Source organism: Drosophila bipectinata, chromosome 2L (assembly GCF_030179905.1).
Source record: "Drosophila bipectinata strain 14024-0381.07 chromosome 2L, DbipHiC1v2, whole genome shotgun sequence".
Lineage (NCBI taxonomy): Eukaryota > Metazoa > Arthropoda > Insecta > Diptera > Drosophilidae > Drosophila > Drosophila bipectinata.
In genome coordinates, this window is record NC_091736.1 from 20,635,050 (window position 1) to 20,659,925 (window position 24,876).

At 43.2% G+C, this 24,876-nt stretch overlaps 8 protein-coding genes across 13 annotated transcripts; 4 read left to right on the forward strand and 4 right to left on the reverse strand.

Moving 5' to 3' along the window:
- Positions 1-127: 127 nt before the first annotated feature.
- On the forward strand, positions 128-4,972 carry Oatp33Ea (Organic anion transporting polypeptide 33Ea). 2 transcript variants are annotated; one of them, XM_017244423.3, is made up of 8 exons: positions 128-469; positions 1,615-1,912; positions 2,318-2,559; positions 2,618-2,870; positions 2,924-3,417; positions 3,484-3,677; positions 3,737-4,410; positions 4,476-4,972. In XM_017244423.3, exons 2-8 carry the CDS (start codon positions 1,693-1,695, stop codon positions 4,637-4,639), a joined length of 2,241 nt encoding a protein of 746 aa, XP_017099912.2. In that variant the 5' UTR covers positions 128-469; positions 1,615-1,692; the 3' UTR covers positions 4,640-4,972. The 2 variants fall into 2 exon arrangements, with proteins under 2 accessions (XP_017099912.2, XP_070133621.1); XM_070277520.1 differs by having other exon boundaries at positions 1,620-1,912.
- A 717-nt stretch (positions 4,973-5,689) lies between these two features.
- eRF3 (eukaryotic translation release factor 3) lies at positions 5,690-11,564 on the reverse strand. Of its 2 annotated transcripts, none has more exons than XM_017244339.3 (7): positions 10,664-11,564; positions 8,472-8,663; positions 7,643-8,412; positions 7,501-7,587; positions 7,267-7,443; positions 7,032-7,200; positions 5,690-6,972 (listed from the first exon to the last, which is right to left on the reverse strand). In XM_017244339.3, exons 1-7 carry the CDS (start codon positions 11,094-11,096, stop codon positions 6,929-6,931), a joined length of 1,872 nt encoding a protein of 623 aa, XP_017099828.1. In that variant the 5' UTR covers positions 11,097-11,564; the 3' UTR covers positions 5,690-6,928. The 2 variants fall into 2 exon arrangements, with proteins under 2 accessions (XP_017099828.1, XP_017099829.2); XM_017244340.3 differs by lacking the exon at positions 10,664-11,564 and adding an exon at positions 9,253-9,727.
- A 420-nt stretch (positions 11,565-11,984) lies between these two features.
- SC35 (SR family splicing factor SC35) lies at positions 11,985-14,034 on the forward strand. Its single transcript, XM_017244341.3, has 4 exons — positions 11,985-12,182; positions 12,324-12,454; positions 13,210-13,629; positions 13,699-14,034. Exons 1-3 carry the CDS (start codon positions 12,114-12,116, stop codon positions 13,592-13,594), a joined length of 585 nt encoding a protein of 194 aa, XP_017099830.1. The 5' UTR covers positions 11,985-12,113; the 3' UTR covers positions 13,595-13,629; positions 13,699-14,034.
- A 56-nt stretch (positions 14,035-14,090) lies between these two features.
- Positions 14,091-15,777, reverse strand: LOC138925903 (achaete-scute homolog 1-like). Of its 3 annotated transcripts, none has more exons than XM_070277522.1 (2): positions 15,723-15,777; positions 14,091-14,859 (listed from the first exon to the last, which is right to left on the reverse strand). In XM_070277522.1, the coding sequence occupies exon 2, from the start codon at positions 14,525-14,527 to the stop codon at positions 14,306-14,308; it is 222 nt and encodes a 73-aa protein (XP_070133623.1). In that variant the 5' UTR covers positions 14,528-14,859; positions 15,723-15,777; the 3' UTR covers positions 14,091-14,305. The 3 variants fall into 3 exon arrangements, with proteins under 3 accessions (XP_070133623.1, XP_070133624.1, XP_070133625.1); XM_070277523.1 differs by having other exon boundaries at positions 15,705-15,763; XM_070277524.1 differs by having other exon boundaries at positions 14,091-14,760; positions 15,723-15,740.
- Positions 15,778-15,958: 181 nt separating this feature from the next.
- On the forward strand, positions 15,959-17,197 carry LOC108127268 (uncharacterized). Its single transcript, XM_017244208.3, has 3 exons — positions 15,959-16,445; positions 16,494-16,912; positions 16,968-17,197. Exons 1-3 carry the CDS (start codon positions 16,405-16,407, stop codon positions 17,087-17,089), a joined length of 582 nt encoding a protein of 193 aa, XP_017099697.1. The 5' UTR covers positions 15,959-16,404; the 3' UTR covers positions 17,090-17,197.
- Positions 17,198-17,745: 548 nt separating this feature from the next.
- Positions 17,746-20,084, reverse strand: Trm1 (tRNA methyltransferase 1). The gene is made up of 4 exons (XM_017244187.3): positions 19,970-20,084; positions 19,417-19,916; positions 18,275-19,354; positions 17,746-18,124 (listed from the first exon to the last, which is right to left on the reverse strand). The coding sequence occupies exons 1-4, from the start codon at positions 20,075-20,077 to the stop codon at positions 17,956-17,958; spliced, it is 1,857 nt and encodes a 618-aa protein (XP_017099676.3). The 5' UTR covers positions 20,078-20,084; the 3' UTR covers positions 17,746-17,955.
- A 375-nt stretch (positions 20,085-20,459) lies between these two features.
- Positions 20,460-21,272, forward strand: LOC108127387 (heat shock factor-binding protein 1). Its single transcript, XM_017244441.3, has 2 exons — positions 20,460-20,693; positions 20,759-21,272. The coding sequence occupies exons 1-2, from the start codon at positions 20,595-20,597 to the stop codon at positions 20,918-20,920; spliced, it is 261 nt and encodes an 86-aa protein (XP_017099930.1). The 5' UTR covers positions 20,460-20,594; the 3' UTR covers positions 20,921-21,272.
- A 100-nt stretch (positions 21,273-21,372) lies between these two features.
- Positions 21,373-23,532, reverse strand: Fam92 (CBY1 interacting BAR domain containing protein Fam92). Of its 2 annotated transcripts, XM_070277353.1 has the most exons (6): positions 23,327-23,532; positions 23,112-23,271; positions 22,915-23,055; positions 22,383-22,859; positions 22,022-22,261; positions 21,373-21,502 (listed from the first exon to the last, which is right to left on the reverse strand). In XM_070277353.1, the coding sequence occupies exons 1-6, from the start codon at positions 23,464-23,466 to the stop codon at positions 21,419-21,421; spliced, it is 1,242 nt and encodes a 413-aa protein (XP_070133454.1). In that variant the 5' UTR covers positions 23,467-23,532; the 3' UTR covers positions 21,373-21,418. The 2 variants fall into 2 exon arrangements, with proteins under 2 accessions (XP_070133454.1, XP_017099929.1); XM_017244440.3 differs by lacking the exon at positions 21,373-21,502 and having other exon boundaries at positions 21,714-22,261.
- Positions 23,533-24,876: the final 1,344 nt, after the last annotated feature.

Genomic DNA, 24,876 nt, shown 5'->3' on the forward strand with positions numbered 1-24,876 from the left:
CATTTCTTGTGACTTAGTTCCCTCCTTTGAGAAACCTCCAAAAATTCTAGTTACACGTGGGTCCGAAATGAGAGCCATCGGCAACGGCAACCCGACTGGATCCATCGGGTGGTAGGGTCTTTATCGCCTGATAAAGCTTTATCAGGCTTCGATTGGCGGCGGCGGTGACCAGCTAGACGAGAATATCAAATTTCAGTCTTTAGTTCAACTCGCGCCTCGATTCTGAGCGGATCGGTTCTCACCTGCTACCTGCCTCCTGCCGCCCGCCACTAACCACTTGCGAATAGCCAACGAAAACCTCGGTATCACCAAACGATTGAGGCGTCCTCCTGTTGCTCCTAGCTGGAACAAGGAGCGCAAACGGCAATTTAATTAATCGCCCAAGTGCCGATTAGATTGTACTGAAAAATAAACGAGTGTTACTATTCGACTGCTGATAATATGCGCATTGTATAGGCCGTCCAGAAACGTACGTACACCTGTCTGGTAATCTGATTATGGTAGATACGAGGGCGGCATTCGTCGATCGGCATTGGGGTAGCCCGTCAAGCTGAAGATATGAGTCTTTTGTGCTAAAATGGTGTCCTTGGTGTCCTAAGACAAAGAAAGCTGCTGATCTTGAATGTATTGTGGAAAATAACAGTGTATTGTGATAAAATGATGTCCTTGCTTTCCTAGCCCTTGAATATCTGAGTGTTTTAATGAATAGATAAATATCTTGAAAAGGAATACATGTGTCACCACTCTCTTCCTTAACGTTGCCAATTTGGTAATAATTTCCATCTTTTACCGAGCGTGACAGCACAAATTTACAACTCAAGAGCCCATAAATGAAACATTTTTGCTAAACAGTTGCTTGAGATTGATAAAAATAATGGGTGGAAAAATGCATTTTTCTAAGAATTAACTCACTGAAAGGCAGCAAAGCAATAAAGAACCTCACCATTATCTGAGTCACAAAAGAATGGTGATTCCGTGTTGTAATTAAACACATAACATTAATAATATTGTTGTTTGAGTTTGTGAAGGACTGAAAACCCGAGTTCATTATACTGATATGAGCAAAGGACAATGAGTTAAAATTTTACATATACTTTATCAATTAGAGGTCAAGAGCTCGGAACTCTTTATACTGTTGTCGATCTAATTGCCTCAACTATGTTGATTGAAGAGTAGCTGGGAGGTAAAATATTGTTTGTCGTCAGGTAGGAATATAAATGTCAAGGACCATAACCATGACTAGGTCGGTGGTGCCATCTGGACATGATCTTTCAACTGGTCATCGTTACACAGGAAAATGTTAGTATTTTATGGAACAGTACCCCCAATCATTCAGATATCCTATACTTGCGTAGGTAAACAGGTTTATCTAATCGCCCCGACCAAGACCTAATGTGATCTTGAGAACAGTTGCCTTTATCGATTCGCCGAATTTCCATTTATATGCCCTAAACTGTGTACGAAGATTTGCGGGATTGGAGAGTCACGATTACGGAAGATATTCTCTGTCCAACCAGCGCGTGGCGAAATTCAATAAGGGATTCGAGATTCTTTCCAAGAAGTCTTGAATCTATTGATAATTACAATGGTCCCATCTGAATCAACCCTTTCCAGACTAGATCACTATCTTATCGAGGGAAGCCGATGGACGATTGAGTTCCAACAACAAGACACTATTCAAGCATTCCAAAAATGACGGAAGTTAAGCGACGGGGATCCCTCCCCCCACCGGGCAACCACCTGTGCGGCATGGCCAACTGGCATCCAGCCTGGCTGCAAAAATACGCCACCACCAAGATGTTCATGGGAGTTTACGGATTGCTGGGCACCATTCAGGCCATGTCCTATATGTACTTCATCGTTACCCTGACCACGCTGGAGAAAAGATTTAAGATACCCAGCCAAACGACAGGTAATAACAAATACAATGAAATCTTTACGATTATTGAATAATACCCAGTAATAATTACCTAATAACCCATATAAGACCAATAATGAGAGCAAAGACTCGCGCGATTGGAGTCACGATTAGGGAAAGGACTCGTCGTCCAGAGTAGATTATAAATTAAAAAAAAAATTAATAAAATATTTTGCAACAATTTTGTTTTTTAGTTATTTTTTTTTTGAAATATTTAGTATTATTAATTATTAACTTTTATAATTAGTTATAGTTTATAATTTTGTAGAGATAGGCTTAGAAAGATTCTGCACAATAATTTTATAAGAAAGTATTTTTACTTTAATTATTTTTTAAAGTATTTAAAAAAAAATATCCCTAAATAAACAGGAACTGTATAAAAAATTTTTTTTCTTGCAGGAATCATCCTCAGCGGCAACGAAATCTCCCAAATCATGCTCTCCCTTATCCTATCCTATATCGGCGGTCAGCGGAATCGCCCTCGGTGGATAGCCTGGGGCATAGTGTTTTGCGGCTTGTCCTGCTACATTCTCGTCCTGCCACACTTTATCTACGGAGCTGGTCACGAGGTGCTGCAGTTCACCAAGGAGTACCAAGAAGGCCTTCTGAATGGCAACTCCACTACGGGACTACCTGTGCTGGTATGTTTTCTACATCAGGTGTCTTACCACCCACTGACCTGTGACGTGTTTCTTGCAGAATGTAAGCTCTGCCCAAAGTGAACAGCTTTGTGGAGCGGGAAAGAAGGAAGAGGACTGCGATGACCTCTTCAGCATTGTGCCCTTGGTGCTCATATTCCTCTCGCAATTCGTGCTGGGCGTGGGCAATACCATGTACTACTCCTTGGGTCAGACCTACTTGGATGACAACACCAAGAAGACAAACACCCCTTTGATGCTCTCCGTGGCCATGGCTCTTAGAATGGTTGGTCCAGTTGTGGGATTCTTTTTTGGTAAGCTTAAGATGATTATTGAAAGGATTTCTTTTATCAAATGTGTATATTAGGTTACATCTCACTGAACACCTTCATCGATCCCAGCAAGACCCCACTGATCGATAAAAAAGATCCCCGTTGGCTGGGTGCCTGGTGGCTGGGCTGGGTGATCTTGGGCACACTGATGTGCCTTTTTTCTGGCCTGATAGGGCTTTTCCCGAAGCAACTTCCCAAGGCCAATGACCCGGAAAAGACCAACTCCCACCTGCCGCTGGCTCTCCGCCAAACAAAGGACGAACTGAAGCGAGAGGAGAACCTATCCGTGAGCAGTCGCTTCTCCTCCAACGCCGCCCTGGACAATATTGGAGCGGCTGCGGGAGCTAACTCGGAGCTACCAAAGCTGAAGGACTTCCCACGTGCCCTCATGCGCCTCTTGCGTAACAAGCTTCTGATCTTCAACATCCTGTCGGGAGTGTTCTATATCCTGGGAGCCTCGGGATTCATGACCTTCCTCACCAAGTACATGGAGGTGCAGTTCCACAAGAACTCGCAGGAGGCCACAATTGTAAGTGACGCCACCAAGAATACAACCAAAAAGGTCCTTTGAGCTTAAAAATAACTTCCATTTTAGATCGTTGGTCCTGTGTCCATTTTGGGCATGGTAGTGGGTCTTATCGGATCTGGTTTGGTGTTGTCCAAGAAGAAGCCTCATGTGAGCAAGGTGCTAATTTGGAACGTGATCGTGGGCTTCATCTACATCCTGGGAAATATATCCTATGCCTTCCTCTACTGTCCAGACTCCTTCTCCATGACCCATGTGGGGCAGTAAGTGTTCAACATCAAACTTTACAATATCTGAAAACTGATGGATATGTTTTCTCAAGACTTAACCTGACGAGTGATTGCAACTCCAACTGCACCTGCAAAGACATCAGCTACACCCCAGTGTGCCACGAGCCTACGGACACCACCTTCTTCTCGGCCTGCCATGCCGGCTGCCGTGGCTACAATGCTACGTCCAAGCTCTATGAAGACTGCAGTTGCCTGGCCAACTCAAATTCCCCGCCGAGTGCTGCGGAAAGGTTCATACAACTATTGGAACCCACACCAGAACCGGAATGGGAGAGTACTACGGTCTTAGGGTTCGACCAGCTCCCTCTTCTGAATGACGACAACGATTTCATCAGTGAGCCGATGTCCCGCAAAAAGAGGGCTGTTCCTGAAGAGGTGGTACGACCAGGAATCTGCACGAAGAACTGCAGTTGGAGCTTCTGGGTGTTCTCAATAACCTCCATGGTGATAAACTGGTTCGGCTCCTCAGGCCGCGTGGGCAATGTCCTTGTCAACTACCGCGCTGTCGCGCACGAGGATAAGTCCTTTGCCCAGGGCTTAGCCTTGATGATGATCAGCTTGTTTGCCCTCATCCCGGGACCTATTATGTTTGGACGCCTCATAGACTCCACGTGCTTGGTGTGGTCCCAAACATGCAATGGAAGCGGGAACTGCCAGTTGTATGACCAAACCCGGTTCCGTTACTCTCTAAACTTCCTGTCCTGCGGTGAGTTGTATTTAAAAAGTGGATCATGTTTTTATTCTAAAGCTTCTTTTTTTTCGGCAACCTAGTCCTTACATTCATCGGCATGTTCTTTGACATCCTGGTTTGGTACTACGGCCGAACTCTGGACATCTATGGAGACAAAGAGATCAAGGAGGAGGAGCGCGCCAACAGAAGAGACCAACCCATTACCCCGCTCTTGGCTAAAAAGAACCAAAAGGAGGAATACTAGTAGGCTCTCTACCCCCCGCCCGTGATACTCAATTCTAAGGAGTAGAAAAAAAAAACAAAAGTTTTCCCAATACCGTATTAAAGCACTTTCCCGGAGAAAGTTTCCTGGGAAAGAGGTGAAGACGTTTCGGGAAGATGACCTATAACCTGCAGCCATATGTACAAACCATCCGTTTTTTCAGTAGGATAGTCACCATACCATGTGCATGTTGGATAAACTTTGTAAATGTTTTACTATTTAAGAATAAATGACATACTGCAGTATGGTTAGTGTAATATAAATGAAAGAATTTATTTGTATCTATTACTGTGAATAAACAAAAATATTTTAAAACGGCTTGTTTTCATGTTGTAGATCATAGCCCCAAAAAATTAAAAGCTAATTAAAATATAGTTTTTTTCATTTATATTTTCTTTTTTTATTTGTTCCTTTTCATTTCATTTATTGATAAAAAATGTTTCAATTTATGCAGATCGTTTTTGGTTTCTTTTCCTTTTATACGTGTTGTATATGTTTAATAATAATACATTTAAATTTCGTTTATCTGTATAAATATTCCCGCTTTGTTTTATAATTACTATTATCCGATCGCTTCTATTTGTCAATGGCAAAGTGTCCGATTCCCGGTCTGTCTCAGTGTCGCGTGTCAGTGTCCATGTTTGTGTTGAAGAATTATTTTAAATAAGTTCCCGCGTAGTCAACAATTAAATCGCACTTACTATGCTACTATATGAATTATTTATTTCTCGAGTTTCGATTCTTAGGAGGCTGCAAAGCGTTCAAGCAGATTTGATATCCTTCGATTTGAGTGTTAGTCAGTTAATTAAATTAACTTGGATAGGGCGACTGGATAACGTCATAAATCGGCATTACTATGATTAGTTAATACAATTGTCTGGTTAAGGGGCAACAATTTTTGATTTTCGGTTAACAAAGACTGGAAGGAGAGGGAAGAGAACTACTCATGAATGTTTTGAAACCGCCTTGGTCCAGGATCTGGATGAGTGTGGTTGAAACAAAGGCTGGGTAACGAAATGAAAAAGTTGTTCATCGGTTTTTGGTTTCTGCTTAATAGCAAAAGGCATTTATTATTTTTTCAATATCGGTTTCGTGTCTCAGGTTCAACTCTCACGAATTCTTCAATTAACTAAATTATAAGAAAATGAAATGTTGTTTATGCAAAAATTAAATTGGTTTATCAAAGGATATTCAATTAAGATTAAGGTTAACAATTAAAGATTACGTAGTTGATACATGTTTCTCTGTTTCTGATTCTAATTGCGTTTGCTAAATACACCAAACGACTTATCATTTTGAGCTTACAAATCAAACAAACTGTACTTCATGATTTTAAGCTTAAACTTAAATTAAAGCATTTAGATTATATCGTGTAAAAAACAAGAGCTGAAATATCGTAATGTGTTTGCGGGACATCTAACAAATTTGCAATTTAAAGGCGCGTACAGGAAGCCGAATGGGAAGAGAGCGGCTGGATCCGCGGCGGAGCCTGGCAGCTTGCGTCTCACTTCTACGAATACAAAAAGGGTAGCTTGCAGCTGTAGTTTAGTTCTTAAAAAAATTCGCGACTTGAGCGCGGTTAGGCCTGCATGTGTTGGGCGTGTAATCCTTATATTTTATACAAAAGTAATAAACGAAAGTATGTATACCGATGGCGGCTACCAATGTTCAATATTCTCGATAATAGGCCTCAACAAACGGAATCAAGTGTAACCTATTCGTGCATCATCAATTATCATTCCGGCTCGTCTCCTACTCCCTCTCTTGCATACATAGTCGTTTATATACGAACGAGTGTTTTGTGTATATATAAATAGTTCATCATTCTTTTTCGCATTGGCTTCCGGTCTGTTGTATAGTTTCACATAATATAGTTAATATTTTGTATATAATGCGTTTCTGTTTTCATCTCTTCTCCGCCTGGCTACTCGTTCGAGTAGTTAACTAACTTTCAATTTGCCCGTTTAATAATGCACACTACCTTCATTTGCCATCAGTTAGGTCTAGGTTTTTCTTCTGTCAGACACCTAACCGATTTCCTCTAACCAATGTATAAATTTCTATTGCTGGTAGGTATGGAGTAAAGTAACCACATGTGTGTAGGAGTACGAGTGAGGGTTTGCTGCTGGGTGTGTGGTGGTGAGTGAGTGGTTGTCAATGATGAAGAAAGCGTGGCGTGGCGCTGCTGTTTCTGTTGTCTCTCGTCTGGCGTGCAATGCTATCTCAAAAATCGCAGTGAAAGGCGGGCGCTTGAATTTAGCTTGGCTCAATTTATTCGACCACCTTTAGTACCTTGCCAATAGCAATGGTTTTATCTGAAAGGAGCAAAATTTATTATTAATTTGTATTAAAAAAGGGATTTTGCAGAACCTACTTTCATCTCTGAGCGTGAACCGACCCATTTGGGGGAATAGCTTAAACTGTTCAAGGCAAATCATTCCGGAGCACTCGATGCGCATGATTGCGACCTGATCCTGCTTAACGAATCGTGGACGTGTTTTTGATTTCTCGCCAGTCTTTTTGTCGACCAAACATATGAGGGCCTGTAACATTTTGAAATGCACATACTATAAGTACTCTTCAGTAACTATTTTCAAAGAATCGCTCACCTTTACTGTGACCTCCTCGGCGGCGCAGTGTATGTGCATGACAGCCGAGTAGCCTGCGCAGATAATTGATTTGTGTTCTAAGATTACGACCTGAGCATCAAAGATTTTTCCCGTCTTGATGGGATTAGTGGCATCACAGAGCACAAAACCAGGTGAAACATCCTCTTCCTCGATGCCCTAGGAATAAAATTATGATGATAGTATCAACCAAACTCCAACCCAATGTACACTTACTTTCAGTTTGATTTTGACGTTCTCACCGGGACCCACAGATGTGACTTCATAATCGTCGGAGAACAGCTGGTCAACTGCCACTGACGTCTAAAAGGATAAAAATTAGTAAAACATTCAATCGGTTCTTTGTTTGCAAACCAACCCTGTTTGGCATCACCAACAGATTTTGACCCTTCCGCGCCGTTCCAGACTCCACCTTGCCCATCACAACGGTGCCCATGTCCTTGTACTTGTCAACAATGGGCATAATGAAGGGACCGTCGGACTTGCGGTTAAGTGACGGCAGTTCATCGATGAATGGAATGAAGGCAGGCCCCCGGTACCAGGGGCACAGCGTCTCGGGGATCTGATCCTTTAGGCCGTAGCCGCTGAGGCCCGAGCAAGGCATGAAGGTAAGGTCCTTGGCCGGGTTGAAGCCCAGCTTCTTGAGGTATGGTAGTATTTTGTCTTTACATTCGTTGTATCGCACCTGATCCCAATTAACCGTCGGATCGTCCATTTTGTTGACCAGCACGACCAGGTGCTTGACGCCGGCCGTCTTGGCCAACATGGCGTGCTCTCGGGTCTGGCCGCCACGATCGAAACCTGTCTCGAATTCTCCCTTTCGCGCCGAGATGACCAGCACCGCGAGATCGGCCTGCGCCGCACCGCCGATCATGTTCGGCACAAAGCTCTTATGGCCGGGCGCGTCCAGGATGGTGAAATGTTTGCGTTCCGTCTCGAAGAAAGCACGTCCCACCTCGACAGTCTTGCCCTTGTCGCGCTCCTCCTGGTTGGTGTCCAGCGCCCATGACAAATACCAGCTCTCACGCGACTTCTCGCGAGCCTCCCTCTCGTACTTCTCCAGTGTCCGCTTGTCAACCATTCCTGTGAGCGACATAATCTGTCCACCGATCGTTGATTTTCCAGCATCTGGAAACGAGATTCATTTTAAATTCTGATGATTCGTGTTTTTCTAGGTATTGACTTACCAACATGGCCAATAAAGACAACGTTCACATGCTCACGCTTGCTTCTGTTTTCCTCCCCCACCTTCACCACCTTCTTTTTGGAGACCTTGGGCGTGGCCTCACCCTCTGCGAACTCCGCATCCTCAACTTCCTCGTCTTCTGGTGTGATCACTGCGTCTTCTTCTACGTCCCAGCTATCAGCGGGATCAGTTTCTGAAAGAAAATAAACACACAGTGAGCTGTCGCCAAAGTTGGGGGAATGTCGTTCGAAGTATTATCTGAGGAATTTTGAAATCAGAGGTTCGAAATCGGAGTACACAGAAATGTTAGTAAAAATAATATTGCTATTTAGAAGCTACCACATCTAATAATCTAAGAATTTTTATTTTTCAATGAGCATGGAATAGAAACAACAGCTTCCAGAAAACAAAAACAAGATACTTTATCTCAAAATACGACGTTAATAATTATCTCGTGCTCAACATCCCCCAAAAGCACACTATTGAGAAGAGCTGCCACATTGCATGCACTTGTTGATTTTGACCTGTCAGCCACATGCTAATTGGTAATTTGTGACTCCCAGACAACTTGGGGGTCAGATGAGTCATGCGGTGAGGAAGGTGAGTGTCGGCGACGTGCTACGATAAACGTGTTCTGGTGCTGGTGTGGCGAAAGTTTTCATAGAAGGGTAGGACGATTAGCCAGGAACCCAAACCTTTTCAGCCTACGATTACACATTCAGGCTAGCGCTGCTGGATACCAACGATGGGAGATGACTTAAACCTCGATCCTTTCTACTAACTTTTTCCCCGCGCAAGCTTGGACCGAAATCTCTGGGCATTCTTGTTCATAGCTACGATTCAAACACGTATTCAAAAGAAGGGAAAATAGCGAATCCGTGAGTTACGATCGCGCGGCTTCGAAAATGCTGGCAGTCGTCGCAGACTTTTCGTTCCGACTGCTTAACATTTTTTCGGTTCAGTTTGGCTGCCGCGGAGAGGGAAATCGAGTTCAAAGCGGTTACAACCGCCGGCGTGCTGCAGTAAGCGCTTCCATGCGGCCCAAACGGTCGCCCAACAGCCCAAAGCAACAAGCGAATGAGCGTTGGCAGTAACGAGTGAACCATCTGATCCGGCATTGGAATGGCAATTGGTAACAGTCCGACCGGAGAATCCGGACGCAGCGCAGGCCCCGATGAGCGCTACCAAAACAGCAAACGTGTCAAAACACATGAATGGAGCGTGGCTGGTGAGAGTGTGTTGGTGGAGAATGGGGGAAAATGGCCAAATAGGCGAGGGAGCCGACCGGGAGTAAAATGGCAGCAAACAGCTGCTTGCCTGCGTTTCCGGGTGAATGGCAAAAGTGCGAGTCTCTAGAGATGCTCTGTGAGTGTAAAATGTTAGTTTGCAATTCTGGTTATAATAATGAAGACAACAGAAGATTTTGAAATGAAATGAATAACCATTTAAATAGTGCAATAAAATTATTTAAAAACAATAACCTATAACGATGATAATAAACGCGGATATTATAGACATCTTATAAGCTGCATAATCCCAGTGAATAAAGTAGTTTAAAATATCAAACAAAAAAAACAGTGAAAAGTGAAGATATTTAGGTTATCGAATGAAATATGTAATACGAACATATGTTAATCTAACAGATTTTGAACTTCATAAGCTAATTCAAAAGGTATAAAAAGCTAACAAGTGGTCCCTAGTGTCACTGGCAATAAAGTTAAAAAAAAGTTTCTGAAATATACCATTGTGCAAAACAGTGACACTCTTTAGTCACGTATTTCGCGATCTGCGCATCTCTGATTTCAAACTACATACGTTGGCGACATGACGGCGTGAAAAGTTGCCGCAAAAACCACCGTATTTTGGCAGCGTTAAGGGGCCTGGCTTTGGCAATTAGGAGCTGGGACTGCTTCCACTTTAAATTACAAATATCGGGTGCAGAGAGCAACACATGCGATGCCGACTGCAGAGCCACCTTCGAGGCACATTGAGGTTATGTGCGGGCGGTAATAACCTAGCAAATGCAACCTTTCGCTCCACTTCACTTCTCTTTCTTCTGCTCCTTTCTTTTCGTGTCTACTTTATGTTCCAGCAGGTAGCAACAATAACATTCTTTGTTGACGTCACAGTGGAAGGGTTCAACGGACGTGGGGAGTAGGAATGTGGAGGGGGCGAGTGGGGTCGGCTATTTACCATTGTTTGCAGTTTTGTCCGATGAATTGATGTTCTCCACGGGAGCCGCCGCGGCTGTTTTTGAGGGCGTGGTGGCGGGCGAACCCTGAAGAGGTGATGCGGAATTGGAGGTGGAAACCGTGGCTGTTGGAGCAGCAGGTGCTACCGCGGCTGCCCCCGTTCCCGCTGCTGCCAGTGCGTTTGTGGATCCCCCGCTGCCGGTGGAATCGGGGGTTGTGGCTGGTGTGGCGGATCCAGAGGCGGATGCAGATGCAGTGGCACCCGGGCCGGGATCCGTTGCCCCACCGACTACAGAAGCAGGCGGGGGCGGCGTCTCTGGCTGCGTCGCCGCCGCTGCAGCCACGCTGTAACTGAAACTGGGGACAAATTCCACGGCGTTCACGTTCAGTGTGGAGAACTTTGTGGTGATTTCGGTATTTTCCTGGGCAGCCATCGTTGTGGATTCCGTTCCTGTTCCTCTACCGTAGAAAATCTCTGGTTTTTTCACGCGACACACTTTCGCCCTCCTGCAACTTCTGCGCTCTGCTTCTTCTTGCTTCTCCCGCACTCACACAAAACACACGCGGTCGTTCCGGATCGTATTTGTAATCGTTTTTAGTTTCGTATCGGGAATGGCACAAAAACACAAACGCCACAAACGGTACAAAAGGGGGGCGGGGCGGCTTAGGTTAAGGGGTTTTGGCCAGACTTTCTTTCGGTTAAATGTTAGGCCAGTGTTATTTATTGTAGTTGTAACCTGGCCAACTATGTTGGATAGTGTTGGTTTTCAAGTTATCGAATATCGCAAGTAGCGATTCCTAGTTGACTTCCAGGAGCGGTTTAATATTCTTCAACTTTAAATGCAATTCCTTTATTCAGCAATTGCCTGTTATTTTTACACGTTTCAAGCCACGCATGGAGATAGGGTTGTCACAAGAAAGTTAGCTATCGATAACTCTATGTACAGTGGAGATACACTAAGGCCAAGATTAACCATGGGAATGTTTAATTCATTGAATTCTTAAAATAATCATTGCATATTGGAATTACTTAAAAAAAAATAAATCCGAATATTTTTCTTTTTTTTACATAAATCTTCCTAAATATAAGCTGCATCTGTTGAAACATATTTTTGTATATCACGAAATGCGGTTTTCATCAGAATGTTATGTTTTTTTCTAGTTTATGTAATGCATCCATATATAAATTAGGGAATCAGTTTAAAATATCTTTAAATGGAATCTGGAGCCTTGCGATATTTAAATAATTTTTAACACATGTGCCATGGACAACTCCGATAGTAAGTGACAACTTTTGTTATCGATACTAGCTAGCGATGGGGGAAGTCATTAAACGTCAGACGTCACTTGGTGGACGCCATTGATTCAGAAAACGTAAATTTGTCTGCCGAGAAAAATCAAGCTTCCAGGAAAACGTTTGATCCGCGTGTAAATTGAATACCCACTTCACCATGAGCAACGGCGGAGGATTAGGCGGTGCTCGTCCGCCCCCCAGGATTGATGGCATGGTCTCCCTAAAGGCAAGTATAAGATTGTGTGGGAAGAGAAATTTCGCCTTCAAAATGGCGGCCGGCTGGCAACGTTTTTGCCCCGGTTAGATAACCTCTGTGACGGCATGGACCAAAAGCAAAATAGTTTAAACTTCTTTATTTCGTGATTAGGTGGACAACCTCACATACAGAACCACACCGGAGGACCTGCGTCGTGTTTTTGAGCGCTGCGGGGAGGTAGGAGATATATACATACCCAGGGATCGTTACACACGCGAGAGCCGTGGTTTCGCATTTGTGCGGTGAGTTTCCAGTCGGCTAAGAGTACTATTCTGTGTATGGTTTTAAACGCTTTACCTTTTAGGAAACCTAAAGTGTTGGGTATTTAATTAATATATTAGTTAATATGCATTATTTGCCTTAATTGAAAGTGTGCCAACAACATTCGGACACTTTCGCTTGCAAACGATGCCAGAGGAATTGTGTTCCCTTGCAACTGTTGCCTACCAAATCCCTACTAGCCAACATACTGAGAATACGACAAATCAACTAGAACTAATCAATGAAACTTAGTAACTCTGAGCATCATCTGCTATTATCATAATTGTACCAAACAGTATGGTACATTTTTATTCGCAAACGGGTGCCAGAAAAATTGTGTTCCCTTGCAACTGTTGCCTACCAAATCCTTACTAGCCAACATACTGAGAATTCAACAAGAGTACTTAGGTTACCATATTGAAGTATATTTTCTTGGAATCCATTCCTTCGGCTTCGACCGAAGATAGCTTTTCTTAACTTGAAAATTTAGTTAAATTGAGGAAATGAAAAATTATATTCCGCATTATTTGCTATATTTGAATGTGCATCAGCCAAAAGTCTGTACATATTCGTTGCAAAAAATGCCAGATGAACTGTTTTCGCTTGCAACTGTTGCCTACCAAATCCCTACTAGCCAACATACTGCGAATCCCACACTCTGTAACTTATTTCAATAGATTTTAGTAAATTGCAATTTGCACATGTCTCATAAGCCTCCTGTCTTCCATTATTTTAGCTTCTATGATAAACGTGATGCCGAGGACGCACTAGAGGCCATGGATGGACGCATGTTGGATGGAAGGGAGCTCCGTGTTCAGATGGCCCGCTATGGTCGCCCTTCGTCTCCGACTCGCAGCAGCAGTGGGCGTCGTGGAGGTGGAGGAGGACCAGGTGGCGGCCGTCGCCGCTCTCGTTCTCGCTCCCCGATGCGCCGACGCTCGCGCAGTCCACGCCGCCGTTCTTACTCGCCACGGTCTCGTTCCCGTTCGGCGGGCAGCCGCTCGCCGGAGCGCCGCTCCAAATTCTCACGTAGTCCAGTGCGTGGCGACAGTCGCAATGGGGTAGGAGGTGGAGGATCGGGACTGGCCGCATCTGGTTCCCGCAGCCGCAGCGGCTCCTAAATAAGATTAAAACGTTCCAATTGTGGAAGTGCGAGGTAAGCAATAGCATTTTAATAAAGTACTTCCTATTTATTTAAATTTTTAAACAACTTCCGTTTTTTCAGACGTTTCTCGCTGACAAAGCCGGATTCCGTTGCCGTGTCCGGATCCGTGGCTTCACATCCTGTGTCATGCTGTACCCGAACAGCAGGTATACAAACCATTGAACAGTCTTACACTTTACACAACTATTTATAGCGAACTATTTTAAGTTTCGGCGGAAAAACAAAACGGTAGAGAGAACGCATGATTATGGTGAGGGGTCAGCACCCGCATCTGGCGGATATCCCTCGATAACTGGTTCTTTCCAATTAGGCTTTTGATAACACTTAGTAGCATAGTAGAGATGCTTGAACAAAACAAAAACTTAACAAAATAAACTCGATTTAACACGCAAATAAGCACTGAGATCGTGAGACTCAAGATATCAAGATGAAGGAGGCGAACGAAGGTGAAGACAGGTTGCAGATTTCAGATTGCAGATGAGAGCGCGAGATAGGGTTGTCCAATAAGTTTGTTTCGGTTGTGTTGCTCGTTGCGTTTCCGTTTCCGTTCTTTGTACCAATGTAACGACAAAACTAATTAACAAGATTCTACCACATGTTTATTATGTACATGCAGGAAAAGGAAAAGGTGTGTGGCCGTTGGTGCGGTTCTGATAAAAGATTGTAATTAAATCGCGAGGGAGGCAGCAGCGAGCGCACCATCTCCACCTCCGTCTTCCCGGGAGCGGACATCACGTGGCTGTTGTTGCTGCTGCATCTGCATCTGCTGTTGCTGTTGCTGCTGCACCCCTGTTCCTGCTCCCGTTGCTGCTCCTGCTACTGCTGTTGCTGTTGCCGTTGCCGCCGTTGCAGTTTCCAGATAGCCGCTGCCACAGTCACTCCACTCCATTCCTGCTGCCCCCAGCTACAGCTTCTGGGAGCTGGGAGCTGGGCCGACCTCAACCGGGCGGCTAACCTGTTGTTTCCCGTTTGCCGTTTCCTGTCACTTCTTCTCCTGTTCTCGCCTCGTCTCATCTCGTCTCGTCATTTGTTGCTGGTTGGCGTTGTTGGTGGTTTCCTGTCTGTTGGTCTGGGCTAAATCGGTTTGGGCCCCTTTGAGTTTAGGCGCATAAACTTTTCCAGCTGAGCCGTTCATGTCGAAGATGATTTGGAATAAATACTTTATTGCTTTTACTTCTTCACGGCTTCTTTTGATTGGTGAGTACAAGACTAACAAAGTTCCTTTCCAGCAAAAAATGAAATAAAAAATGGTGATTCCTAAGTCAAATTCTTTTCTTTTGATGAGGGGTGATGAAAGTGGGCTCCAGTTTCAGATTTGCAAGAAATGGTAATGGTAGGTAGTAATGTAATGGTAGACAGACTGGTGAAGTCTGAATAATTTGTGAAGAACGAGGTTGATTATAATGAAAATGTTTCTCCAAAGCTAATAAAAAAATTTCATTCTAGCATAGAAGTATACTAGAAGTATACAAATTAACTCCCTAAAATCCCTCCAAATAACTTTTTTATTAAGACCAGGTAACTGTCCAAATGTTACACTTAACGGCTCACCAAGGTGTCAAGTATCTGGGCTTGCATCTCGATCGCAGACTTACATGGAAAAACCACATTAAAGTAAAATGTCAGCAACTGAGACTTGAAACACTAAAAATGTCCTGGTTGATAAGTCAGAAACCACCTTGGAAAAGAAAATCCTACTCTGCAATTCCATACTGAAGCCTGTCTGGACCTATTCTATACAGCTCTGGGGAACTGCTAGTAATTCAAATATTGATATACTTCAGCCAGGGCCGTAGCTAGAGCCTCGGGGGCCCTGGGGCAACAAGTAAATTTGGGGCCCCTATACGGAAGTCTTTTGCCCCGGCGGGGCCCCTTCCCTTCGGGGGCCCTGGGGCACCGCCCCACCTGCCCCATGCTAGCTACGGCCCTGACTTCAGCGTTACCAATCTAAAACATAGCGACAAATTGTCAATGCTCCTTATTAATTAATATCTTATGCAAAAATTTATAAAGATCATAATATCCCAACAAAAAAAGATGAAATGAATAAGATTAGTAACAAATACACCCAGTCCTTTTTTTACGCGATTGATGGTTCTGCCACTAATCGCGTAAAAATGGTAACCGCTAAATAAATGACTAATGACTAGATTTGCAATAATTGATACGCATAGAGTAATCGCAATCGCGTAAATGTGAAAAATCAGCGTAAAAAAGAAATTTGCGCTGCAAAAATAACCGCGTTAAAGCGAAATCGCGTAAAAAAGGGACTGGGTGTACATCCGTAGACTTCATAACCACGAAAATAATAGTAGACAATAGTATAACAATAATAAGACAGAAAAGATATCACATCTGAAAAGATGTTATATATAATAGCTGGATTCATTGGAAAACTGCTACTTCTGTTAATTTAATATTAATCAATCAATTTATTTATTGTTTCCTACACACAGATTGTAAATAAAAGAAGATTTAAAATCAAGAAGTACAAGAAAAAAGTAAAATATAATAGAAAGCCTAAAGTCTACATATAAAGTTGGGGGACGTCTTCCACCCCCAGGTCCCAAACTTTGAACCCTTATTTTTGATAGTTTTTTCGATCCATCTCCCTTGGCAGGCGTTTGTTTTATCGACAAAACATTCATAGTAAAACCAGACACAAAATCAAACATCCAGGTCTTACCCTTACTGCAGGACAGAATCAAGCTTACACTGCAGGACAAAATTCGATAATAAAGGATCCCTAAGACTCCCTAAACAAGGATGATTCGTTACGATCTAGTGCAAATAAAAAATGATTCATGGTGGGTTACCCTTATCGCAAGATGTTGTTTATGAATTACGGTTCTTAGGCAGCCGGCCCTCCACAAGGAGGGGACTTATGTGTGCAAGTTCCCGGAACCTCCGGCACCGGACCCCCTCCTGAACCCGGGCAACTGGTATGGCCATCTGCAGCCCTATCAGCGTCTGTTTTATCACCAGACCATGAACTCGGTGCGCTCGAGCAAGCGTTTCCGTGCCAATCCCCAAATCCCGAAGGATGTCTTGGACCTCAGGCTGCAGTCGCGCTACGACCATACTCGCGAAGCCTTTCCCCAAAAGGTGGACTACGTGATGCAGCACGAGACTTGCAAGTCGTGCATATCCAGTTGGTCGGCTCCGGGAGCAGCTAAGGAGATTGGAGCCCAGCACCAGTCCTTCAGGGTTCTACGCAACACGAAGATAATTCGTCGAAAGCAGGAGGATGTTCTAGGCCACCCATTGAGAATTGGTAAGCACTTTCAACTTGTCATCCCCCAGTTCCCCCAAAACACCTTCATTATCAGGTGGCTGCAAGGAGAAGATCCACCCCCATAGCGTCAAGCTGATCTGCAGCGGCGTCCACAACCAGCTCGTCAACAATGGATTCTCGCGCCAGACCTCCGACGGCAACTTCTTCCGCTACTAAGAAGTTAAATAGAAGAAGTTAAACATCTTTCGCATTTTACTGAAAATTGGAAATAAATTTGTAACACCGGAGCAATGGATCGCCGGATTATTTCATCCACTATCAAAATATATTCTATTTTGCCTTCTCTCTTGCTCCGATGTTGCGACGTTTAGTGCCTTTTGGTTCAAAAAACTTGTTTTTTAATTTTGGTTAAAGGTCCATTTTTGAAAAGGTCAAAATCTGGGTATTCTGGCTGCCTACGAATAGGTCTTACTCCAATGAGTTCCTTTTGGAAACTGTGTATATTTTGTATACAAATCTTTTACAAGAAAGATACATGAAAATCTTAAATCTTACTTATCAACGCACCTGACTCTGACCTGCTATGCGACCCTTTCTTAACTGACATAAGCGCACCACTTATATATTTGTGTTAGGCTGCAGGGGATCGGTTTTAACCCATGCTGCTTATCTCTTATTTCCATGGGTCCAATCCCTTAAAACTCGATCTTTGCAATTTGTATTTAGGATCGTGTTCAATGCTTGAACACGGCGTTGTTTACTGCATGTATTAGCCCACCGACTCGTATCCTATTTTGACTTTTTCTTTTAATAAAAAACTCCAGTTAATTAAGTTAAAACTTACTACCAGGCGACAGTCCACTACAATACCATTTAGTTTGTAGCGGAGCTACATTAAGCACATTTTATTCATTGTTGACATTGCAAGTCCTTTAATTAATAACAGGTCCATTTCAAAAATATTTGAAACCAATAAAAATACCCCTGAATGGGTAAAATTATAATTTTTAAGAAATTAATTTTTCAGTATAAAATTTCAGCTCTATAAAAGTTGTCGATTTGATGCAATTGTGGATCTGCTGTCATAAAGTGGCTTCTAGTTTCGGCTGTTTGGCTTGATGCTCCACTTCTTCGGAGTCCTCCGATTGCGCAGTGATTTCATTCTCCCCTTCTACCGGCTGGTGCAGAGCCTTTTGGCGTTGCTTCTTGTTCTGGTTCCGATAGCTCTTGGGCTGTTTATTGTCGCCAATCCTGAAACAAAACACCAAACATTTTTATAAGACACAAGTTTGTTTAGAAAGCGATGGACATCTACATATCTACTCAAGAGGCGATCCTAACAAAGAATTATTCTTAATGGAATAAGGACATCTCGCAATGAATATATAGGTATAATCTTACATAATAGTGGCTCTGGTTCCTGGTCCCCAGTGTGGAGTCGGATTCTCCTGGAAGCGCGAAAGGGCAGACTTTCGGCTTTTTGGATTGGCAGCTGGGTGTAGATTATCAAACTCGTAATCCTTGGTAGTTGGTTTGGAAAGGATGACCTGCAAAGGAGTACCGGGAATCATTCGATCCGGGTTCACCGGATGCCGCTTGCTCCAGCTGCGCAAGATGTCCCATAACACAGAAGCCGGTGCGTCGGTTTTCAGAGAGTTTTTCGAAGCATGGGAGTATGAAACTCGATAGCCAGCATGGAGCAAAGCCGACCGGAACTTGAGCATGGGCACAATCTCTAGCTTGAGGACACAGCACAGCTTGTCCGGGGTATAGTACAACGGCACGTCCTGAAGTTCCTCCTGCACCATGGACAGTACACCAACTATTCGTCTCTGTGTGCCCAGGGACTCCAAGGGCGATTCCTGGACGGCCTGTAAAAGCTGGTTCACAAATTCCGGGTTGTGTAACGGAGCCGACCATATGGGCCCCCCCAAGTGGTGCCTGTGTCCGCAGTGCTCGCACTGAGAATTCACTGCGGGACCCGTGGGTATGCCGAACTTCAGCTGCTGTGGGTTTCCCGCAGTAGGATTCGGCTTGGTGGTGCCCAGCGGCTGCAGTGTGAAGGTGTCACATCCAGTGCACTGATACATCCACGACTGTTTGCTCATTGACAGTTTGCATTGCGCCTGCCCCACTCGAACTCGGACGAATATTCGGATGTAAAAGTCCGCTGAGATGCTCAGCAAAGGCTCAATGTACTTTCCATGCCGGTTCGCGTGGCTCTCAATGCAGTGCAGCAAGATGCGCAGTGCCATCTCGTGGCAGCACTTCATCCTCAGGGGTACTGATCCGTACTTTACATAGCAAGCCTCGGGTGCATTGCCTGCCAGCACAGCCATGTCGGTGGCGGTCACAAGAAGCAAACCTCCATCAACGAGGCACTGAATGGCGCCATCTAGGAAGCGATTCGGGCATCCGTACGGGTCAAGGTCCACGGCATCGAACCGCTTATCTTGAGCAGTTGAAAGATACATCAACGTCCTGAAGAAGACAATTTATGAGTAAATGCAGTTTTCGCACAGATAATAAAAGCTGACACTAACATCGCATCCGCGTGGCTGGCTTCGATGAGCTCCTCCACCTTGTTGTGCTCCACGTTCTTATTTATGGAGGCCACTGCCTGGCGAGACAGGTCGTTCGCCACAATCTGGCGGACCCCAGCGATTTCCTGGGCATATCGGATGCTCCGTAACCCAGTAGCTGCAAGTGCCTCCAGGATCCGCAGGCCATCCTCGTAGCGTTTGCCGGCCACATAAGTGTAGGAATCTTCCGTTCCTACCACGGGGGTCTCTGCTTTCTCCTTCGCTTCTCTACATCTTTCTCCCTCCTGCTCCTCTACATCTTTCGGCCTTCTCCGCTGCTGTTTTTTGGCCGCCTTTTCGATCCTTTCCTTCACCAATATCCGGTGGTAAACATTCAGCACCGAAATGCTGAGATCCCGGTTAAACTCCTGCACGGGGTTGTAGAAAACATTGCCGCCGGATACGATCTCAGCGTTGCGTTCACGAATCACATGCTCATTGGGGTTCTCCTCAATGACATCCTATAATAGACAATAGCAGTCAAAAAGTGAATTAAATGATTTCGTTTAAGAACCTGCTGTTTTCCTTCGTCCACTTCCATTTGGTAGGCGGTAAAACAGACACGTGTGGCAGGGTTGTCGTCACCGTTTGTTTTTAATGTTCTGTTTACACTAAGATGCATACGGATATTTTCTAATTGGGATAAAATAATTTACAATTATTATGGCTGCATAAAATGCACATAATCCATTTTTATTGAATAATTTTCTATTTTTCAATTATTAAAGAAAAGTTTAACTTAGTGTTTCTATGTAAATGATTCATTAAAACAAATGGATTGAGAAAGAAGTTCATAAACTTGGTCATTTTTTTATGAGAAAATAATGCGTAGATATATTTAATTATATAAATTTATTACCAATAAATAGCTATTTATTACCAATAATGCATACTTCTTGGAATAAGAAAATATCAAAATTTATATCGAATTTTCGATATTTAGGCAAAGAAACAAATAACGATAGATACATTATTAACCAAGATTATCGATATTTTCATTCTGTTGACAACCCTACAATAATAGGGCTGATAAAAATTAATTTGCAGAAGTTAAGCAGCCGCCGCCGGAATCGTAGCTACCATCAGCTTGAAGCTTTTGTAATTTTGTACTTTTATACGACGTGAGGAAGAAGCACACGATGACCGATCTGCGGAACGAGATGGACAGTGACCTGGACCAGAACTACTCTCTGAACAGCAACGCGGACCCCAAGAACATGCAGGAGCTGACCATTTACGTGAGTAATCAACATGAGACACCCAACAAAGAGAGCACCCAGTAAACAACGCGTCCTGTCATCAGGTACAAAATCTGTTGCAGAATGTGCAGGACAAGTTCCAGACCATGTCTGATCAGATAATCACGCGCATTGACGACATGGGGAACCGTATCGATGATCTGGAAAAGAGCATCGCCGATCTGATGAACCAGGCCGGGATCGAGGGACAGGTCCCGGAGAAATGAGATCCGTAGTGCTGGCCGCCGGCCACACCCCTCTGGAGAATGAAATCCAAAACCCATAAGATACATACACACATGCATCGAACACCCGGCACCAGTCCCATCCTCACCTCGTCACCGAATTAAAGATTACAATTCCAGGCTATCACATTCATTTATATGTATATTCCCGCACCCATTTGCTCTCAACAACACACTTGCTCATCTGTTTATTGCGTAGCTTTAAGTTTCCCGAACGGGAGCATCATAATTTAAGTAAAGTAATACGTTTTGTGAGCAACGGGCCAATAATTTAGAGTTATTTGCCTTTTAGTTTCTATTTATAATCGTATTAAAACAAATTCGAGAATTGTAACACTTCAGGATTTCGATTTAACAACGGTTACCAGGCGACCGTCTTTCCGCCGTCTTGCCTGGCGCGCCAAGTATTTCGTGTTTACAGGAAGCGATATGGGGGAGAAAGGTGACATTTCCGCTTGATTAGTTATGATATGCATATATTTATTCTTGTTTATTTGGGGCAAATAATGCAAATCGTGAGCCGTGGCCATTAAAAGTGAAAATCAGTCTTGTTTTTGTGCCTACCTTTGAAAACAAATCATTAATGTGGATACTTGCCAGTATTTTATTTGAAAATAAAAATGTATCTGTAAATAATAACTACGAGCATTTATAAGGCATTCGCAAATGTTCCGGAAACTGTTATGCTGGCAGCTATTTAGTTACATTATCTTAGTCTGATTTTCTAAAAGCTTTAAAAAAGGTGGTTGAAAAAAATTTCAAATAAAGCCACTTTTCCTCAAAACTTTTATTACGTATCATAGTTTCAGAAAATATAGTTGGGGCTATACATTTTTTTTTTTATCAGTTGTTAAAATTATTATCCAAATTGTGCAGAACTAAAATGCGATATGGGATAAGCGATGTTGAGCTTGGATTTAAAATATGAGATACAATTAGCAGTTAGGTTGTTATTTTTTCAAGCTTAGCGGGAGGCACATACATATGTAAATGATTCTTTTTAGTAATACTGCTTTGCGATATCTAGTCTAGCTTTAGCGGGTGCTAGTGTGGGGGCACATGGAACTGCTTCTGCAGCCTTACATGTGTGGAGGCCACTGCCTTAAAGGGATGCTTGACCGGCTGGCGGGGTGGCTTGGCCAAAGCCGAGGCTGCACTGGTTGTGGACGAAGGTGTTGTGGATTCCTTGCCTCCTCCAGATCGCAACTTGGCCCCGAAGACGTTTTCCCGAGGCGTGGCTTGGGTGCTCGGCTGAGTGAGTTCTCTTTCATCGTCGGAGGCGGTACCAGATTCCTCTTCCTCCTCGCCACTTTGTTCGGTTTCCTTTTTAAGTTTGCAGAAAACATTTTAAAGATAATTATTAATCATTTAAAAAAATATTTACATAATTTTTTTTGTAGTCGACGCAGCTAAAAATCTGAAAAAGTTTTTTGTCAAAACTTACCTCTTCTTCTTCATCATCCTCTTCGTCTTCGTCATCCTGCTCCTCGCTCTCTTCCGGCTCGGTTTTACTGCCATGGTTGATTCCGGCACGAGTTAGATTTTTGGTGCTCCTCGAAAGCTTTTGGCGTCGCTTCAAAGGACTAACCAGATGCTCATGGTCCAAGCTATCCATCGACTGGGAGCGCAATCCTTTCTTGAAGGCTGCCTTCCGGGTAGTTGGTTCCTCTTTGGTCTTCATTAGTTTTTGGAATTCTAGGAAATCGTCCCGATCGTCAATGTTGCCAATGTCATAGTAGCTGGCGCTGAGCACCTCCAAAGCCTTGGTATGCTGCTTCATGGATATGAGGATAAAGTCACTGAGAAGTTGCTTTACGTCTCGCAACTTTCTCTGCTCGAAGTTCCCGATAATATCGTCGATTTCCTTGTTTGTGCGCTGCACTTCCATCTTTGCCTTAAAAAGCTCCGAATCGGCGGCACTCTAAGGGGTTACATGGGAATTATTCTGGTAAAATAATATTAGTTCAAATTCTCACGTTATTGGCCGAAAACTTTGACTTGAGCTCCAGCATCTGGCGCTGGCGCAGAACCTCCTTATCGCGAGCAATTACAGCCAGGCGCAAATTGTCCCTCGTGGATTTACAAAGTTGTTCAAATTGGGCCAGTTCGTTGACGATCTGGAGAATGTAATATTAGAATTATTTTCAGTATGTTACGCAGTGTATCTACATACCTTTTGTTCCAAGCGGTGGACATTAATGTCCATATAGTCGCTTATAAGAGTCACAGCATTAGTGAAGCTCTTTAGTCCCTGGCAGAGACTCTCATTGATTTCCTCATCGTCCGCATAGCTCTTGACTCCTTTGGCCAGATCATCAAACGAATCGCGGTACCTGGAATAACATTTTAACGGGCAGACTTCTAAAAAGGCATTGTGGCCCTACATACTTGGCCATTTTCCGGGTCACCAATGCAAAGGAGGTACACATTTCCATCAAATGGCGTTCGGTGAGTGAAATGCGCTCATTTATTATTTTAATACGGTCATCTTTGGTATTTAGAAACGATAATTTGCCGCGGCGAAACATTTTGTCTGTATTTGACTATATTTTTACATTAAAATCGAAAATTCCGTTGCTAAGGTTACGTTCATATTACAGGTGCAAATATGAAACAATATCGATGAAAACATCGGTGCATCGATGTTTTTCGATTTTTTTAATTATCGACATAAAAAAGGACATTTTTTTTAAATTCTTGAATTAAAAGTTTAAAGTTATTTTTTTTTTCAGTAATAGAACATTTAATATCTGACACCAGGACGCGTCTTAACCTGGATCATAGTCGATAAACTAATTTTTAAACCCTTGAAGAGGGTATAATGGTCAAAGATGGAACATCAAACTGTTATGCCTCATACTCAAAATATTAATTATTATTAGCATAACCACTGCAAAGTCAGCTGTTGCATCTGAGAGCACGTGCGCTAAATTTGTAATTTTCACATAGTGATTTGCAGTGGCGGATTTAACAGGTGGGCAAAAGCGCGCTGCCCACTGGCCCCCCGAGGAAATCTTTAAGCTGACAGTTACACCTTCGATTTCTTTTTTTTATTTGTTTGTTGAAAAAATGTTTCCGTGAGTCTCTTGTGGACAGCACAAGTTCAATTTTCATTCAGGGGCCCCCTGTTATCAGAATAATTGCAATGCTTGATAACTATCGTAAATTGAATATAAAATCAAATAACTTTTGGGTGCAATCCTAGAATAGGGGCCCCCCAGCGTTTTTCGGCAATTTTTGGTATTTTTGGCCAAATTTGGGGTTGATCGAAAGGGGAAAGCCTGAGCTAACGACGTTTTACTAACTATTTTTACTATTTTTACTAAACCTGACATGGTGGCATTCGGTCCTATCATTCATTGACATTGCTGAAGTACAATTACAGAAAAAAGAAGTTGATCTTTTGATAGCCCAAAATTGTCTCGAAAATCTAATGAAGAACTTGCAAAACTTGCGTGAGGAGAGCAAGTATGATTCTTTCGTTTCGAAAGCTAAATGTCAATGGGAGAAGATGGGATGGAAGAATCCGGATTTTCCGAACATTAGACAACGACGAACGAAAAAAATGCCAGGCGAGAAAGCAGAGGACTCTGGATATGGCAACGAAACATCGCATTGGGTACTTTGGAGTTCTGGACAGAATGTGCAGTGAATTACAAGAAAGGGCCAAAGGTTTTGATGAGATAAACTCACTTTTCAGATTTCTCAAACCTGAATGCTTCAAAAACATGGAAGCAAAAGAATTCGAAAAAAATGTGTGCAATTTGATGGAGAAATATCCAACTTTTTTTACAACTGCCTTGAAGTATGAGTTAATCAGTTTTGCGGATATATACAATTTCTCACAAGAACAAGCATAGTTCATTGCAATATTTGAACTTCATCGTTGAAAAAAATTGGATCAGCAGTTTCCCGGAGTTTCCCTGAAAAAATTTTGG

Excerpts from the sequence above, each read along its gene's own strand:
- Oatp33Ea (XM_017244423.3), top strand. The coding sequence starts at position 1,693 with ATGACGGAAGTTAAGCGACGGGGATCCCTCCCCCCACCGGGCAACCAC. Across the intron at positions 2,560-2,617 it reads CTACGGGACTACCTGTGCTG|AATGTAAGCTCTGCCCAAAG; the intron begins GTATGTTTTCTA and ends TGTTTCTTGCAG. Across the intron at positions 3,678-3,736 it reads TCCATGACCCATGTGGGGCA|ACTTAACCTGACGAGTGATT; the intron begins GTAAGTGTTCAA and ends TGTTTTCTCAAG.
- LOC108127387 (XM_017244441.3), top strand. The coding sequence starts at position 20,595 with ATGACCGATCTGCGGAACGAGATGGACAGTGACCTGGACCAGAACTAC. Across the intron at positions 20,694-20,758 it reads TGCAGGAGCTGACCATTTAC|GTACAAAATCTGTTGCAGAA; the intron begins GTGAGTAATCAA and ends TCCTGTCATCAG.
- Trm1 (XM_017244187.3), bottom strand. The coding sequence starts at position 20,077 with ATGCATCTTAGTGTAAACAGAACATTAAAAACAAACGGTGACGACAAC. Across the intron at positions 19,917-19,969 it reads TGGACGAAGGAAAACAGCAG|GATGTCATTGAGGAGAACCC; the intron begins GTTCTTAAACGA and ends TGTCTATTATAG. Across the intron at positions 19,355-19,416 it reads GCCAGCCACGCGGATGCGAT|GACGTTGATGTATCTTTCAA; the intron begins GTTAGTGTCAGC and ends TGTCTTCTTCAG.
- SC35 (XM_017244341.3), top strand. The coding sequence starts at position 12,114 with ATGAGCAACGGCGGAGGATTAGGCGGTGCTCGTCCGCCCCCCAGGATT. Across the intron at positions 12,183-12,323 it reads ATGGCATGGTCTCCCTAAAG|GTGGACAACCTCACATACAG; the intron begins GCAAGTATAAGA and ends TTTCGTGATTAG. Across the intron at positions 12,455-13,209 it reads CGTGGTTTCGCATTTGTGCG|CTTCTATGATAAACGTGATG; the intron begins GTGAGTTTCCAG and ends CCATTATTTTAG.
- Fam92 (XM_070277353.1), bottom strand. The coding sequence starts at position 23,466 with ATGTTTCGCCGCGGCAAATTATCGTTTCTAAATACCAAAGATGACCGT. Across the intron at positions 23,272-23,326 it reads GTGACCCGGAAAATGGCCAA|GTACCGCGATTCGTTTGATG; the intron begins GTATGTAGGGCC and ends ATGTTATTCCAG. Across the intron at positions 22,860-22,914 it reads CAAAGTTTTCGGCCAATAAC|AGTGCCGCCGATTCGGAGCT; the intron begins GTGAGAATTTGA and ends GTAACCCCTTAG.
- LOC108127268 (XM_017244208.3), top strand. The coding sequence starts at position 16,405 with ATGATTCGTTACGATCTAGTGCAAATAAAAAATGATTCATG. Across the intron at positions 16,446-16,493 it reads CAAATAAAAAATGATTCATG|GCAGCCGGCCCTCCACAAGG; the intron begins GTGGGTTACCCT and ends TACGGTTCTTAG. Across the intron at positions 16,913-16,967 it reads AGGCCACCCATTGAGAATTG|GTGGCTGCAAGGAGAAGATC; the intron begins GTAAGCACTTTC and ends CTTCATTATCAG.
- LOC138925903 (XM_070277522.1), bottom strand. The coding sequence starts at position 14,527 with ATGGAGTGGAGTGACTGTGGCAGCGGCTATCTGGAAACTGCAACGGCG.
- eRF3 (XM_017244339.3), bottom strand. The coding sequence starts at position 11,096 with ATGGCTGCCCAGGAAAATACCGAAATCACCACAAAGTTCTCCACACTG. Across the intron at positions 8,664-10,663 it reads GGACAAAACTGCAAACAATG|AAACTGATCCCGCTGATAGC; the intron begins GTAAATAGCCGA and ends ATTTTCTTTCAG. Across the intron at positions 8,413-8,471 it reads TGTCTTTATTGGCCATGTTG|ATGCTGGAAAATCAACGATC; the intron begins GTAAGTCAATAC and ends TCTCGTTTCCAG.